Below are 17,787 nucleotides of genomic sequence, written 5' to 3'. Positions count from 1 at the left end.
ATAAAGTTGCTCATGCTATCGCAAGAGCCTCTTATTATGTAGCTAATCGTATGTTCAGGAGGGTAGACAGCTTCTCTCCTGAGATTCAAGATGTAATCATGAATGATTTTCAAGTTTAAGAAAAAAAGTTACCAGAGTTTTTTTGATAATTTTATCCTCAGATGTCTGAGTGAAGAACAAAAACAGCAAACTGAAGTCACCACAGATTTATCGATAATTTTATTCACATCTGTTAAAATTCTTGTAAACGCCTCTTTGTCTCTAAAATCATAGGTCACTGTAAGGATACAACATCCAATATAGCAGATACAATATTACAAGAAGAAAACGATAGAGAACCAGTAATGCGAGAAAAAAAGTTACAAATGCATCCAATCAACATCAAGTGGATGATGAGTTATCAAATGCAGATGAATTTGGTTGCAGAAATGGCCATTTGTGAGAATACCTGTTACTTTATACTTTGCAGTAAGACAAACTTTTATTTATTATGATATATATTAGTACTAGTATTAACTAATAAAGTACAGTGTTACAAAATGATTAGTATAATGATGTGTGGTCTTCAAGTAGAATCATTCAATTTAAGTGAAGTATTAAGCAACTGTCCAGAATGTAATGGACATACCTCAGATAGCACAAAAACTGATAAAAAAGTTAACTAACACAGTGGATTTTTCTGTTAAACAGGAGAGAATAATTTTATAACACTATGCTTCTGTGCTTATAGAAGAAACCAAAGGCTCTTAGCATAGTAACTTGACCATTTCAACTTGCTACAAGCAATGCCTGCAGATTCAAAGCAACTAAACTGGACAAAAATAAGAACGCTTTCAGCGCATATTACACTTGTCACAGCTAATAAGTTTCAACTCAAGTGCTTGTACTAATCTGAACTTACCAATGGTTCAGCTTAAATGATGCTACGTAATGCCTCGTTCCAAATACATTTGGACCTAGTTCAGAATCCATTTTGGGACTTCAACTTAATTTCTGATATTATTTTTAACGTCCGATGAAATGTACTTTAGCAATGCCATTTTATGAGAATGTTGTGGCAAATGGAGATGATCATTATAATAAAGCCGGTTTTACAACAGATAAATCAATGAAAATGATATATAAAATTGAATTTGGAATTGCCGGACACATATAATACAAAGTATTGAAGGCACCTCCATATGTTCTTTTAAAATTACTTAATAACTCACTCTCTTCATATCTCAAGTCTAAATTTCTGCAGAGAAGTGCAGAAATTTGAGCTACTTTGTAATGGAAAAGATGAAGTCTTCATCAGAACTAGTCACCCGGAAACTAGGAGGCCTTAGAACCATGCCCTTCATCATAGGTGATTATTTTCCTTGTGTACATGTGCTGCATTTTATTTTTCAGAAAAAAACAATACATTGTAAAAGCTACTACTGTTCTTCAGAAGCTGGAAATTTAGATGGTGATTTGTTTCTTTGCAGCAAACGAGGCATTCGAAAAGGTGGCAAGTACAGGGCTTCATGCAAATATGATTTTGTACCTGATTTTTGAGTATCACATGGATGTTGTTAGAGCAACTACTGTTTTGTTCTTGTGGAATGCCATTGCCAATTTTATGCCAATCTTGGGAGCCTTCTTGGCTGATTCTTACTTGGGTCGGTTTCGTGTCATTGCTTTGGGGACAATTGTTACCTTAATTGTAAGCTCATTATCTCTTTGTCCCCAAATAATCATACTAGATGTTTAGAATACTAATATTCTTGTACTAAAATCTTCTCATACTGCAGGGTACCATCCTTCTGTGGTTAACAGCCATAATTCCAGAATTCACGCCTCTTTATTGTGATATTCGAAAGCCAAGTGAATGTGTGACAGCTAACTCAGGACAGCAAGCAATTCTATTCATCTCACTGGCTGTTATGGCAATAGGGGCTGGTGGAATTAGGCCGTGTTCTTTAGCCTTCGGTGCAGATCAATTTGATAAGCCTGATAACCCGGAAAATGAGAGAACTCTGCAGAGGTTTTTTAACTTGTATTATGCTTCAGTTGGAATTTCTCTCATGATCTCAGTGACAGTTATAGTGTATATTCAAAATGTTTTCGGTTGGATTGTGGGATTTGGAGTTCCAGTAGGATGCTTGTTTTTGTCAACAGTACTATTCTTGATTGGCTCTCCTCTTTTTATCAAGACAAAGCCAAACAAGAGCATGCTTCAAGATTTTGTTCATGTTGTTTCATCATCTTGGAGAAACAAACACCTCTCTTTGCCACCCGAAAAATTAGATGGCTGGTATCATCATAATCAAGGATCTAAATTCATCGCACCAACAGATAAACTGAGGTATAAATTTGGAGTATATTTATTTCATGCTGCAATAATCTTCAGAAAATGCATTTTACATGTAAATAGGCTTTCTAAAATGTCTACTTTTTGTCTGGACTTCTATAGGTTCCTAAACAAGGCTTGTGTCCTTAGAAATGGAGAACCTGATGGCTCAGCTATAGCTCCAAAGAAAACATGCACAGTTCAACAAGTAGAAGAACTTAAAGCACTGATCAGAGTTCTCCCAATTTGGTCCACAGGCATCATAATCGCGGTCACTGTTAGCCAACACTCATTTCCAGTACTCCAAGCAGATACAATGGACAGAACTCTCATAGGAGACTTCAAGATTCCATCAGGCTCCTACGGAGTTTTCACACTTCTAACACTAACAATATGGGTTGCACTCTATGATCAACTCATAGTACCCCTTCTAACAAAGATCACGAAAAGGCCAGGTGGTATTACCCTACAACAACGTATGGGAACCGGGCTTTTTCTCTCCATTATTGCCACTGCAGTGGCAGCAATAACTGAGAAAATCCGTCGACAACATGCCATTGACGAAGGACTAGAAAACACACCTAAAGGGATAGTAAACATGTCTGCAATGTGGCTGATTCCACAATATGCTATCATTGGACTAGCTGAAGCATTCAATGCAATAGGACAGATAGAGTTCTACTACTCTCAGTTTCCAAAAAGTATGGGGAGCATTGGAGTGGCTCTTTTTGCATTAGGAAGTGCATTTGGGAACTTGTTAGGCAGTTTGATTGTGGAAATAGTTGATAAAGTTTCAAAGCATGGAGGGAAAGAAAGTTGGGTTGGAAATAACTTGAACAAGGGCCACTATGATTATTATTATTTGGTTCTTGCAACATTGTGTGCTGCAAATTTCTTGTACTTTCTTGTCTGCAGTTGGGCTTATGGGCCTAATGTTGAGCAAAAAGTCTGGAATCATGAAGAAGAGGTCATGGATTTGGAGGAAGATTCAGAGCTGTATGAATCTTCAATGATATCTGTTGCATTGTCTAAACAATCTCCTCTTCATGTCTACTGACATGCAAGTAATACAATATTGAATGTTCAATCTTGGTTGTAGTTAATTTTCTCAGTTTATGTTAAGGTTGAAATGCAACACTAGTATCAGGTTATTCTGCTGATGAAATGTTTATTATTAATTTAGTTTCTTAATAAGATCCAGAGTTCGAGTTCTGCCAAAACAGTATTGTACTCCTTTAATATTTGGCTTAATAACCTTTTCAGCCTCTCTCGGTCTCAATCTCAATCTCTCTCGCACCTCAGTCTCTCTCTCGTTATCTCTCGTGTTCTTCCTCTTTTCTCCTTCCCTTCTTCCGTCTTTATCCTTCCGGTCGCTGTTGTCTTTTGGCTATTTGATTTCTTCCATTTTTCGGCCGATTTCTGGTGTTCAGATCCCAGTCGAGTCTCGCAAGGACCAAAGTCAGCTTAAAAGCTACCTAGAGTTTCCGTAAAGCGTTGCAAGATAAGTACCCATGACCATTCTTTTATGGTTCAGTATATATGAATAGACTGTTCTTTTATTATCGAACAAGAACAGAAACGTTTTAAGTTACGTTTTCTCTGTAGTTATATTTATTTGTTTTAAAACTGTTTTGGGGAAAAGTAACTTCGAAAGGTACCTATCTCGAATACAAATGATTTGTTAACTAGTTTTTACGTGTGATGTTAAATGAACAATTTCAAACTAAGATAGGTAAATTGATTTGAAAACTGGATAAAACGATCAGATATTGGATACATAGGGGCCAGAGTGGCATATTGAGGTTGCGTAAGAGGCTAACTCGGTTGCGCGCACTACCTAACCGATTAGTCCAGCAGGTCAGAGACCTAGCTAGTCTCTGAGTTCCGGAACGGGTGTATGGGATGGCAGTTGGAGCCGTCTGGTGTCGATATCCTGATCAGCTGTCTTCACATATCCATTACGTATCTGACTTGGCTTTATGATTTCCGTAAGAAAATAAGTGATTTGTACAGTTGAATAACAAATATGAATATCATGTTAAAAATTGGACTCTGTTATTTACACGACACACAACTATGTTGTTTTATAAAGAGCATGTTAGCCAGTGATATCCAGTTTCTTTTATCGTTGTTTTGATAGAGATTCAAAATAATTTACAAGTTACTAATTTCATGTTGAATTATAGTTCTGTTCTTATAACTGTTTACTTTACTATTTTTATCTTGATATTCATATGTTGGTACTGTTGAGCGACTATATGCTCACCCTTGCAACCCGTTATATATATATATATCGCAGATGCCTAGAAAACCTATCAGACCTTGGCAGAATCGAGTCTCAGCCCCTTCTGGGTCTGGCTCCTCTGAGGTAGTTTGTATCATACCATATGCGGTCTGATGAGTTGCTGAATAAGTTTAGTGTGTCATACTTTTAATAAATGGTTTGTAATAATGAGTAACTTAAATCATACTTGAACCTGGATCGGATCTTGGTTTTGGGAGTCAGCAACTCATTTTAGAGGAGCAAACTTAAAAGTCAGTCGAGGGTTCCGACGGCGTTACCCTGACATCTACTAATATTTTGATAGAATTGTCTTAACCTTGTTGTGTCTTTCCTGTATATTTATATTGTTGACGGTGACCCATAGTGATCTCCAGTTCTCCATCCCGGGAGAACAGACCAGACTCAGACAATTCAGAATCAAAGAGGACCTTAGACGTTGTAGCTGAGGAGACTCTTATGCCTCCCCCACCAGTACCTCAGTTTATTCCACGAGACATACCTGGACCTAGTTCCCGTCCCTGTTGGGTACGGAGATCAGTATTTAATGTTAGGGATTTCCCACCAGGTTGTGGACCCAGTTCTCCTTTCTCTAGACCTCCAGTCCCTCCTTCTGCTCCTACAGGTACCTCTTCCCCGATTCCATATCATGTTCACCGGGCGGTGAATAGGTCCTTCATTAGAGAGCAGAGCCTGGAGCTGGCCGCGCACCTCAATCGAGTGCCAGTTCGACCCTTTCAGGGCATCCTTGTTCCTTCACTTGATATCCAGGCCCGAGTGAGGACTTTGACTCAGACTGCTGTTGAGCGAACTAGGTCTATTGAACCTTTTATTAGCTCTGAGTTTAGTGTCATTCAGTACCAAGACTTGGTTAACTGGTTGGTGTTCGAGTTAGGCTCGATTGGTGGCAGTGGCAGTGGTTAGAGCAGAGTTGCAGCAGTGTTAGACAGAGTTCAGAGTTGGTTCTTCAGGAGTTCTGTAGTTGTTTTCTTTGTGTACATTATGTTGTTGTAGTTTGTAGTAGTTGGAGGCTGTTATATCAGCCAATTTTATTGTGTACTCGGATGATTTGGTAGTTGGATATCAGTTGTACCAGTTGGATTTCTGTATGTTGTTATATAGTAGTTGTTTCATTATGTTGTTCGGTTTTCATATACTTGTGCGTTGTTATTATTGTTGTTACTATTATTGTTGCTTCTGTTGCTGGTATTTCTAGAATATAATCATTCACTCAGGATGGATCTAATTAACTGAGGATGAGGATATTGTCTTAGTGGCAGCACTCTCCTGACACATATGTATAAACTGTTTGGAGCAATCCATTTTCTTATATATGACTACTATGTTTCAGGAGAATGCCACTTAAGAAGAATTCTCAACCCAACAACGGATCTGTTGGGGATCCCTCCATGAGTGAATTGATAGATTTGTTGCGTCAGCAGTCTACTCAGCTGGCCCAACAGCAACAACAATTCCAGCAGCAACAACAACAATTTCAACAACAACAGCTCATACAACAACAACATCTACAGATCCAACAACAACATCAGTTGAGGGGGACAACCCAAGCTGTTAGTTTTAAGTCTTTTCGGGCTGTGAAACCCCCATAATTCAAAGGTGAAGTAGATCATGTTGCTGCCAGGATCTGGTTGAAGGAAATGGAGAAGGCTTTTGCACTCACCAAGGTGAGTGAGGATTTAAAAACAGATTATGCTAGTTATTTTTTGAAAAATGATTCGAACTATTGGTGGGAGTCCACACGAGTGTTAGAAGGAGAAAGTCCTATTCCCTGGACCCGATTCACAGAACTGTTATTGGAAAAATATTTTTCGGATTGTCTCCAGAGTCAGATGGAGATGTAGTTTCTAGAGTTGAAGCAAGGAGACAGAAGTGTCACAGAGTACGAAGCCAAGTTCACGGAGTTGGCTCGTATAGCACCAGAGTATGTGAGTTCGGAAGCTCAGAGAGCGAAGCGGTTTCAACAAGGATTGAAGCCAGAGATTAGGAGTGGAGTTGTAGCTTTACAACTCAAGATATATACTTCGGTAGTTCAGGCTGCCTTAGTGATATAAAGTGATCAAAGGTTGGCTGCTAAGGAAAGAGGTGAGAAGAAAAGGAAGTTTGAAGTTGGGTCTGCAAAGTCAACACAAGAAGGAGTAAGTCAGAAGTTTCAGTGACGGTTTGGAAGGAATAAAGCCAGGAAATTCAGGAGGCAGAATTTCCCCCAAGTTAGGCCCAATACTACCTCAGTCAATTCTACTCCGACAAAGTTCAGCAAGCCGGTGATCGATTGTAAGACATGCGAAAAGAAGCATAGTGGTCAGTGCATAGAGAACGTCAACTGTTTCAAGTGTGGCCAAAAGGGTCATTATTTCACTAAGTGTAAATCTGAGAACCAAGGAGTAACCTATTTCAGCTACGGCAAAGTGGGGCATATTGCTAGGAATTGTAGATCAGTTACCCAGGGCAGTGTAGGAAGAAGTGCATCTCAAGGACCAGCAACAAGTACCGCTAGAGCTAGAACTTTTAAAATGACTAAGAAATCCACGACTCAGGATTCCGATGTAGTTGCAGGTATGCTTCCTCTTAATTCCGTGCCTGTTAACGTTCTATTTGATTCGGGAGCATCTAAATCTTTTATATCCATGAACTGTGTGAATAAAATGCAATTAATGTTGGAAGACTTAGATGAACCTTTGACCATAGAGTTGTCTAATCAAGATAAAGTACCTGTAAGTCAATTCTGCCATAAGTGCTCAATAGAGATTTCAGGTCATTCTTTTCCCGTCGACCTATTATCTTTTGAGTTACGAGAATTCGATGTTATTCTAGGCATGGATTGGTTGTCTCTGTATAAGGCAAATATTGACTGCAGGGAAAAGAGAGTTGTTATGTATACAAAAGATAATGTAAGGATAAGCTACCTAGGTCAAAAGCAGGACAAGAAGTTTCTCTCAGTACTGCAGACAAAGAAATTGTTAAGGTAAGGATGTGAAGCATATTTAGCTCATGTGGTATATACTAAGAAAGAGACCCCTACTTTGGATGAGATTCCCATAGTAAGAGAATATCCCGACGTCTTTCCGGAAGAGTTGCCAGGATTACCACATGATCGAGAAATAGAGTTCTCCATTGATTTAATACCAGGATCAGAACTAGTTTCTAAAACTCCATACCGAATGGCTCCAGTGGAAATGAAGGAATTGGCCAAACAACTTCAAGAACTGTTGGATAAAGGAGTCATCCGACCAAGTCTTTCTCTGTGGGGTGCTCCAGTGTTATTTGTGAAAAAGAAGGATGGAAGTATGAGGTTATGTGTTGATTATAATGAGCTGAACAAGTTGACGATCAAGAACAAGTATCATTTGTCGAGGATTGGCGATTTATTTGACCAGCTTAAATGAGCATGTTATTTTTCAAAGATTGACTTGAGATATGGCTACCACAAACTGAAGATCAAGTTTGAAGATATACCAAAAACTGCATTCAGAACAAGGTATGACCATTATGAGTTCTTAGTGATGTCGTTTGGATTGACTAATTCACTACCCTCCATTCAGTGTAGAAATGCTTCATTATGGCCTCTCTGCATTGATAATGATCTGTGAAGATGGTCCCAACAATCCACTTTATATTGTCACTATCTTTGAACAATGAAAATGATTGCCTTCTCTTAAGAGCATCAAATCCAAGTCATTATATGGCAAACTATCTAAGTCATCACTTTCATGTCTTTCCCCTTCACTTTCATCTCCCACTTCCTTACCTAGTCCTAAGTCTTCTCTGTTTCTACCTACCCATTCCACCCCCTCATCAACATTGTTAGCAAAAACCATGTCATCATCAGTTATAAAATAGTCAGAATCATCAAAATTATAGTCATCAAGTTCATCACTCCACTCCCAAACATCATTACTTCCATCTCCTTCAATCTTTTGAAATAATTATGATCTTCAAACGAGTCCAAACTGGTTTCATCACAATGCTTGACATAAACATCTATCTTGTTATTATTTGTCCTAACAAACCCTATCATATCCTCTATATCAGTTTGACATCTCATTAGAACTAGACCATTTTCCAAATCTTTAGTAGGATTCCAATAGCACATATAAAATAGTCCACCATGACCTATAACTTTAGTTCGAGCTCTCAAATTATCATAAGTCAATTTCCCTTCAGATTCAAAATAGTACAATGTCACTCGTCCACCAACATATCAGTTCGTGGTGCCCATTTTAACCTCCCACCATGATATGAGGTTAAATTTATGATACCATCACATTTAATAGCAAAATAAATCAAGTATAACATTTAACATCGGGGGATACAAGATTTAGTCTCTACAAAAACACACACATAATTATCACAACATGCAACATCAAATACTTTATATATACACAAAAGCATCAACTATTTAACAATATAAGTATCATTAAAGGCTAACTCATACAATACAAAGACGATCAATTAAAAATCAGAATGATAGTTTAAGAAATCATACCAGTAGAGAGTTCATCTGAATCGGCCATGATTTCAGACCAGTAAACGTCGTTGTTGAAGGCCAAGATCAAGATGAAAGGGTTAGATGAAAATGAAAGGGGTTGAAGGAGATGTAAAGACAAGGGATCGTTCGTGTTTGTGTTTGTATAATTACATTGTCTGAATATCAGGTGTTAAAGGACATAATTAACCCTGCCGATTTGGGCTTCTCTGTAACATTAATGCGGTCCAACTCGGCCCAAGGATTAAAAAACATGTTTTGGATAACCGAGTGACAAAAATGTATGGTTTTAAACCTAATGGGTTTATGGGTGTACGAGTGCAAACCTTGAGGCTGAAAAGGTCATTAAGTATTAATATTTTTATTTTGATAAAATCAACTATAAATCTAGTTTTATTTTTATTTTCATAAAATCAACTATAAATCTACTTAATAGTATATGAGGGGTGTATTCAATTCAGATTTTAGAACATTTATAACAATCCATTAAATTTGATTGATTGTTGCTAATTTTGGCTGATTTTAATTGTACGCAAATTTTAGCGGAGTTTTTGAATAAATCTCGCAGAGTTTTGCTGATTTAATGTGATCGGGGAATGTAATAAAAAATATATATATGAAATACATTGTTGAATTTGTCTAAACACATGTTAGACATTATTTTTGCAGTAGGCCTTAACTTACTTTCTTATCTTTTAACGGATAATGATCACACAACAGTGAAAAGATCTACGCAAGAACATTCCGCCATTATGTAAGCTGATTGCTGAACAATGATCGTTGGATATTTGAGAGGATGGATGAAGGGTATTGTATATTTATAATATCATGCCCATTAATAATAAATCTTAATAATTATGTATACTCTTTTTATGTGCAGCTGAAACACATTTTTATTACTATTAACGAAAAATTTATTTAAAAAAATGAAATTAACACCTTGCGAAGCAGGCAAAAAATTATAGTATTCATATTGTCACTTCTCTCCCACATGATCATAGACATTACATGTTTAGCAAGCAAAACTTGAATAAAAGTAGAGATTATAATAGATAGGATAGGATTAATGAAAATAATAATGTACTTTTTATTAAAATCCACTCACAATAATTATATTTGAATGTGATCATACTTCGATCATGTAATGTAATAATATACATAGAAGATTTGTCATCCTCGAAAAGTTATCTAGACTTACCTATAGTTACCCTGAATATAAAAAATTGTTTATTACATTAATTTAGCTAAGATATAGGAAGAAACTGGGTAATCATGATAATTTTTAATTATATTTTAAATTTAGTTTTTATTTCTAGTTAACTTATTTCCACACATTTACCGTTTCCTCGGAATAAATAGAGTTGAAATATTAGACAACTCGTAACACCTCTACCTTAAAATTGGTGAAATTATTAATTAATATTTATAAATTCATATGTTAAATTTGTACTTTTTATTTGAATTTTGAGATGGATAACTCGTTATAATTTAATAAATGAAATTAATTAATGACTATGATAGCTATATAATATAAAAAAAGGTCACACATACTGTTTTAATATTATATCTATTCAATTATTAAATATTAAACAAGCCTCTAATCTAAAAATATTTTAAGAAAAAATGTTTTTTTGATAGTTATGAACAAAATGTTATTCAATCAAAATTATGGTATAATCTTTTAGTTCTAATCTAACTTATACAAAAAAAATGAAATCCAATCTTATAGTTACCCAATATAAAAAAGAACCACTCTTTTTCAAAATTAAATATTTGACATATTTACATTTTTTAACAAAAACAAAAAACCTAATCCTCATTTTTTCTCCACCCAATTAAATTTCAAAACAAATACTAATAAAAAAAAATAGAGGTATTAACATGTGCGTAAGTAGGCTTTTTTTTTGGTAAAGTGCTCACACCTTCTTTTTAATTAGGGTTCTCGCCCTTTTCTCTTTATTTAAACAATTGACAGCGAGAGAGAGAGAGAGAGAGATGGGTTCGAGAGAGAAAGATCCGACGATGCCACATCAGCCTCTTCTCAGCAGTCTCGTCGTCCGGCCAACTGACAGCGACGGTGGTGGCGGTGGTAGCGACTACGAACCCGGTGAGGTCCGACCCGGCCCGCCTCCTTATTCTCGCTCCGATCAATTCGCTGATGGTAAGCTAAAAAATTCAATCTTTTATAATTATTTTACTATTTTTGTTGTTTTTTAATCTCTAGTTTGTTAATTACTGTAGATCTGTTGTATTCGTATGTGATTTTGTGCTTTTTTTTGCGAAACTCTAATTTTTGATGGTTGTATTGTCATTCTATGCTTTGAAATTTACGGTATAATCGAATTAATTAGATTAATAGAATTGACTGTTTAGAAAGTAGTGATAGTACTAGTATATGTGGTTTCGTTTAGTTTTATTGTTATTGTAGAGTTGTGTTTAAATTTACTTGTTTTATGGTTGTGATTTTTGCTTTAAATTGATGTGTTTTTAATAATTGAAGGTTTAGGAAGTAGTCGTAGTAGTACTTTTTATGTGATTTTTGCGCTTATTGTAACTTTTAAGATAGTGATTTTTTATGGTTCTATTGTTTTACTAGCTTTAAAAGTACGTGTGCATAGAATAATAAATTAAATGGTTAGGTAACCCTTGAGCAACTTTTGAGCTTTGGAAAGTTTAGTATGTGATTTGAGTTTTAATATAACTAACGAGGTACTTTGGGAAATTTGAACTTGCATTAATTGTAGTGGGGACGAGAGGCCAGGCTTGATCCGGCTCTGCAAGGACCTTTGTTCTAGAGTGCTCAAAATTAGGTTCTACACGGACACTGTTTTTAAGTATTAAATCTGTGCTTTTGTCACGTTTACAGTCTTGAATTGAGAGTCTATGTATTTTAAGAATAAAGTTGCATCTAGCATATATAGTGCTACAGATCAATGACTTGATGTATTTACAACCAGACTGGTCTTTGCTTTTTTTGACTGTTATGATCTTTTAAACGGTTAAAATGATTTAAATTTTTATATTTTTGTTTTTTAAGTTGGAAGGCCTGTTTCTTTTGTATTGCTTTTATAATTTTATTGTCAAATTTCTCTTAAAAAATTGATATGATGATCCAGTCTTCCTTTGTGTTTGAATCTGTAAACTCTCTCTCTCTCTCTCTCTCTGTCCCCCCCCCCTCTCCCTTCCCCCAATTTTAATTTGTCTGTGTAAAGCAGCAGCTAATATCTTTGAAATTCTTTTGATTTCCTTTAAAAAAAAATTAAAAGATCGTTAATGACATATTAACATCATTCTTTGAAGTAGTCCTGGAATGGCCCGAGTTGATGTTGTGCTGCAAAACATTTTATTGAAAGCTTTTAGTGTTGGAATTTAATGACGTTAAATTAAACCATGCAAGCATATATTTCTAAACCAATTTTTTTTATTGTTTCTGTTTTTCATTGAAAAAACGTGTATATTTAGAAAAACTGTTATGAATTTATATGTTATCTTTTACTGCAATTGAGTTACATTTCAAATATCCACTTCTGTGCAAATTTCTAACTGTTTCAAGAAGAATATATAATTATCAAAACTTGTAGCCTGTATCTTATCTAATGTTGCAGCAAGTAATTAATTTGTTATATGATTGTGTCCGCTTCAACAGTTCTATTATCATATTCAGTTCACATATAGATGATACTATAACATGACTAACATCGGAACATGCTCAAGTAATATCATCTAATTCATAACGGTAAGTAGCAGAGATTCATGAGCTCTATAGGTGCATTCTTGCTTCTTGTTTTGATCCAATGTAGGTTTCAGTAACCTGCTCAATATGCGCCAGCACTAAATCTATGGATCTTCAAATTATAAACGATTTTGCTATTGTGTTTTACAGCTGACAATGTTGCCTGGTGCAAGATCATGGTGTCTTGAGAAGGCGCATTGGTTTGTTTCCCGGGAATGGAATTTGGGTTGGGAATTTATTTTTTTGTGTTTGTTTAGTTTGGGGTAGGCATGTGGCAATGTCATTTGTACATTGTCTCATCTGCGGTCATGAATGCACAAGCGTTTTGCCATGGTGTTATTTTGTGTTACGATGGAGGTGTTAACTTGTTCCGGGATTATGTTATTTTGATGAGTGGTTGAGCTTACAATATCATTCGAGGCAGGAGCAAATAAATGAAGATGATGTTTTGTACTGGGGTCAAATTCTGTCCGTGTTCTGCACAATTATGGAAATGATGCCTGGTTACCCGTAAAATTTATAGTTAATTCTCGGTGGGTTTGGGTTGACAATTAGAGTGAGATCCATGGTTTGCTGGAAATTGTGCCTTGTTAAATGGATGGTCTTAGGAATTTATTCAAATTAATTGGTTAACTGGTTTGAATTGATTCTTCCCCAAGTTCGCTTCAACTTTACATGAAACTTGGTTACTCAGATTACCTAGTTTGTATCTTCCTCACACTATAGTAGGGTTTATGGTTTAATATCTGGGAACTAGAACTGAACATATAAGTTTTTAGAAATTGCATTAATCGAAGGAGGTGGATATATGGATGGTGGGTTATTCAACTTGTTCATCATAGAACACAGTGGGATTTTGGTTATTAGTTCTCTGTAGGTATGAGTATCTGGTCTTGATGATTCTTGCAGGTGCATTGGCAGTGCTATGTCGGTTTAATTTTATAGGATTAATACTAGACTCTCTCTCAACTGTGTGCCTATATATGGGTGAGGATATGGTTAAATTCTCTTCTCTTAATCAGTGATCAGGGTTTTATTTCTTAAGATAATGTCTGTGGGTTTGTTCTGTGGGTTTGTTTTATCAGATCATTGGGTTTAAGCGGATGAGCTTTGTACTTTCTCTATGCCTAGTCTATTGTTTCTGTATTACACATGAAAAAGAATGCAGGAATGATGGTAACTGTTATTTCAGGATTGGCTGAGTTTGATTGATATATTTTGGGGGTCAATCGTCATTCCCTGGCTGTCGGGGCATTTTTATCTTCTGTATTTTGATGTGTTATTGGTTTCCTTATTTTAACTTCTTTGGACATTACTGGGTTTTCAGGATATAGAGTGCGTGCAGGTTCAGCTTCTCCTGGGCGGCGTAGAACTACAGAACGTCGCTATAGTCCTGAATTTGATCATCCAAATGGTCCACCTCGCAGTCATGGATTTGGCAGAGGAAGAGATCCTCCAAGATATCGAGATCATTCACCCCCTTATGGTCATATGAGGGAAGGTGGCAGGTTTAATGGTAGAGGTTTAGGTCCTGGACCATTCAGGGGTGATGACCTGCCTAGAAACAGTCCTAATGTGCGTCCGAGGGAAGGAGATTGGGTATGCCCTGACCCCAGGTGAGACCTGTATTTTCATACTTGATGCCCTGTATATTTTTTTTACTTCTGTATGCCCTGTAAATTTTTGTACTTCTTCACATTGAACACTTCCAAATTCTTTAGTTAAGCTTGAGTTTTCTGTTGAAGTTTTCATAGACGCGTCAGGCATTTATGTACATTTCTTTATTCATCAAGACACATTTACGTAGTGACTGGTGTGCTGATACTGTTTTATAGGCTGTACATGTGTTTAACTTTTGTTATCCATTTGCTAATAGCTCCTCAGTGATTTTTCATATAAGTAGAATTGATCTGTATTTTGTGTATATAGTTTAGGACTTACGTTATACCGATGGAATATGGATAAATATCAGCTTCCCGCTCTATAGTTGTGCTTTCATGTTAAGCATCAAACTTCCACATTCTTTAGTTAGCTTGATCTTTCTGTTGATTTTTTCATAGACGATTCTCAGTCATTCATATATATTAATACTGTTATTCATCAGGACGTGTTTACATGATGACTGTCTAGTTGATACTGTTTTATAGGTTGCACATGTGTTTAACTAATGTTATTGATTTAGTACAGCTCCATAGTGATCTTTAATTTAAAGAAGAATCAATATGTTTTATATGTAAATAGCTTATGCCTAAATTCCATTTTCTTTATCATTTGTAATTATTTCAATAATATTTTCTAAACTTTTTGGCTCCTGTTCAGTGTAATATAATAATCCTTTCTCATCCAGTGGTTTATATATTTCCAGGTGTAATAATTTGAACTTTGCAAGGAGAGAGTCCTGTAACAAGTGCAAAAGACCCCGGTATGATCTAGCTCGGAGTCCTAGGAGGGGTTATGCAGGGTTTCCACCTCCTTTTGCTCGACGCTACCCTGGACCAGGACCTGCACTGGACCGTTATCCTGGGAGGCCCATGGGTGGTTACAGATCTCCTCCTCGGAGTTGGGCTAGGGGTGGTCCTAGAGAGTTTGGGCTCGGTCCTCCACGCAGGCGTGAAGGTCGTTTTCCTGACCAGCAGATGCGCAGAGATCATCCGGATTATCTTGAAGACAGATTCAGGGACAGGCCAAGGTTTGAGAGACCAATTCCTCTGGATTGGGAAAGAGAGCGGGAAAGAGATACCATCTTAAGCGACAGGAAAGGGTATGAAAGGCGACCACTATCCCCGCATGAGCCTCCTGCATTGCTTCCTCCTCGTGGTCACTGGCCTCATGACATGAGAGACAGGAGTCTGACTCCAGTCAGGGATCTACCTCCACCAAGGCCTCATGATGTGAGAGAGAGGAGCCGGTCTCCAGTCAGGGATCTACCTCTCCTGAGGCCCCATGACGTGAGAGAGAGGAGTCGATCTCCTGTCAGGGATCTACCATCACTTAAGAACTACCGCAGAGACATCTACATGGAAAGAGATCGAGATGACAGGCGGCCTATGGGGCGGGATCGAGTCGGTGATGCATACTGAGTTCTGTTGGGAGTGAAGTACAAATCCTTGTAGTGGCCTCAATTGGTATGATGTTAGAGGAGACCGTTTGACACTTTACAAGTTTTGTTGCTTTCATAAAACAATTCCTGGGAACTGTTGTGAGCCCGGAAGAAATTCATACTCTATTTAATATTGTGTTATTATCTTTCCTAACTTTTAATTCTAGCTCTAATTTTTATTGGTTTAGTTGTGAATGTTAGACACTAGACAGTGTTCACTATGAACCCTTTTTTCCATGTGTAAGGGTGAAAAATGGACAGGATTTATAGATTTGCTATGTTTAATTATCCTGGAAATTAACCTGAAGAAATTACAGGGTTTAGCTATCGTTTACAAATTATGTGGAATTAATCGTGAAATGCGGATAAAAGTACTTCCATCATTTCACAGTAATAATCTATTTTCAATTTCACGCTTGTTAGGAAAATAATAATTTAGTGATATATTTTCACTTAATATTCATCGTAAATGCATGAATGTACTATTTATCTAGATTCATTGTTATACAATTTTCAGGGACAATTTTGAAAGAAAAATATTACTTCCTCCGTCCCTTTCAATTTTTTACATAATTTTTTTTTATAATTTTTTTTTTCTGAATAAAAATTAAAAATTCAACTTTTATTCAGAAAAAGAAAATTATAAAAATGAGTTACATACCTATATTTTTTATTCATTTTAAAATGCGTGACAGGAAACTTTTTCAAAAATGTAAATAATTGGAAGAAAGGGGCTGAGGGAGTAATAAATTTATATTATAAATTGAAAAATGAACATGTATTAGAAAAAAAAAATTCAAAAGGATACTACTATTTTGGGGGGAGTCATATTATTTTTGCTATCCGGTAATGTAATCGATCAATTAATTGTATTAAGTAAATATTGTTTAGGATAATGTCTGAGAATGGTGTATTATATGCATTTTTATCCTCATTCCAAAAGAAAATGAATATGCAGTTTTCTCAAAAAACCTTTAATTTATATATGCACAGAATATATAATGATATATAAAAATACGTAAAAATAAGCGAAATAGTACCTTGACTCATGATTTTATATTCACATGTGATAAGAACTATCTTCCTCCTTAATTTTCAGTGTCCGGCTAAAAACTCAAACTTGTCACATTTAAAATTTAGCTGTAATCAAATTACGCTTATCAAGGAAGTAATTAACGGGAGAAACGGGTTTAGGAATCCTAGTACGCTCAGCTGGAATCACCTCTTTCTTTTCCACAGCTACTTCATCTTTCTGACTCCCTTTTTCCGACGCAACTAACTTATCTCCGATAGCTCTACTCCAATAGATTTGCCCTGCACGCTTCTCTTCAAAAGGGGAATTTAATTATATGAAAAATGTCATTTTTAGAGAACTTTACAATTCGAGAAATATAAATTGAGTTTGTAACTCTGTATCCGAAAAACTGAGCCGATATTCATGAAATCGAGATCATAATTATATAATCTGATAGTTATCTGAAAATTAAATTAAATTGATCCGAATATTAACCCAATTAAAAAATGATCTGAAATACTGGATCTGATTATAAATTGTAACCAATCAAAACCGGGTAATATATTAACACAACTGAATATGACCCGAAATAAATAGAATTCATACTTAAAAGTATTTTATGTTTATGATAATATAATTATTTATTCATAAGTTTTTGTAAAATTACATTATATTATATTAAAAATTCTACATTTAATTAAAAGAATATTTTTTAAGTCTCAAAATTTGGAAAAATTAATAAGTTCTGATCCGAAAATACACGAACCGACTTTTATCTGATCTTGATCCGAATTTTATCCGCTTTTAATCCGAATAAGACCCGCATCGAATCACATCTGA

The 17,787-nt window shown here is 35.9% G+C and overlaps 2 protein-coding genes across 2 annotated transcripts; both read left to right on the top strand.

The window, feature by feature from the left end:
* Nucleotides 1-1,033: 1,033 nt before the first annotated feature.
* On the top strand, nt 1,034-5,519 carry LOC141679169 (protein NRT1/ PTR FAMILY 1.1-like). Its single transcript, XM_074485677.1, has 6 exons — nt 1,034-1,088; nt 1,244-1,348; nt 1,470-1,687; nt 1,776-2,329; nt 2,438-3,340; nt 4,973-5,519. Exons 1-6 carry the CDS (start codon nt 1,034-1,036, stop codon nt 5,517-5,519), a joined length of 2,382 nt encoding a protein of 793 aa, XP_074341778.1.
* A 5,495-nt stretch (nt 5,520-11,014) lies between these two features.
* On the top strand, nt 11,015-16,119 carry LOC141678774 (uncharacterized). Its single transcript, XM_074485156.1, has 3 exons — nt 11,015-11,260; nt 14,160-14,448; nt 15,198-16,119. The coding sequence occupies exons 1-3, from the start codon at nt 11,095-11,097 to the stop codon at nt 15,910-15,912; spliced, it is 1,170 nt and encodes a 389-aa protein (XP_074341257.1). The 5' UTR covers nt 11,015-11,094; the 3' UTR covers nt 15,913-16,119.
* Nucleotides 16,120-17,787: the final 1,668 nt, after the last annotated feature.

The sequence above is a fragment of the Apium graveolens genome, chromosome 8 (genome assembly GCF_009905375.1).
Source record: "Apium graveolens cultivar Ventura chromosome 8, ASM990537v1, whole genome shotgun sequence".
Taxonomy (NCBI): domain Eukaryota; kingdom Viridiplantae; phylum Streptophyta; class Magnoliopsida; order Apiales; family Apiaceae; genus Apium; species Apium graveolens.
The sequence above is the reverse complement of the archived record's forward strand: the minus strand, read 5'-3'. Positions and strand labels throughout refer to the sequence as shown.

Bases quoted from the DNA above. Each gene is read 5' to 3' on its own strand.
- LOC141678774 (XM_074485156.1), top strand. From the start codon at position 11,095: ATGGGTTCGAGAGAGAAAGATCCGACGATGCCACATCAGCCTCTTCTC. The intron at 11,261-14,159 runs GTAAGCTAAAAA...CTGGGTTTTCAG, and splicing joins CTCCGATCAATTCGCTGATG to GATATAGAGTGCGTGCAGGT. The intron at 14,449-15,197 runs GTGAGACCTGTA...ATATATTTCCAG, and splicing joins TGGGTATGCCCTGACCCCAG to GTGTAATAATTTGAACTTTG.
- LOC141679169 (XM_074485677.1), top strand. From the start codon at position 1,034: ATGCCATTTTATGAGAATGTTGTGGCAAATGGAGATGATCATTATAAT. The intron at 1,688-1,775 runs GTAAGCTCATTA...CTCATACTGCAG, and splicing joins GGACAATTGTTACCTTAATT to GGTACCATCCTTCTGTGGTT. The intron at 2,330-2,437 runs GTATAAATTTGG...GGACTTCTATAG, and splicing joins GCACCAACAGATAAACTGAG to GTTCCTAAACAAGGCTTGTG.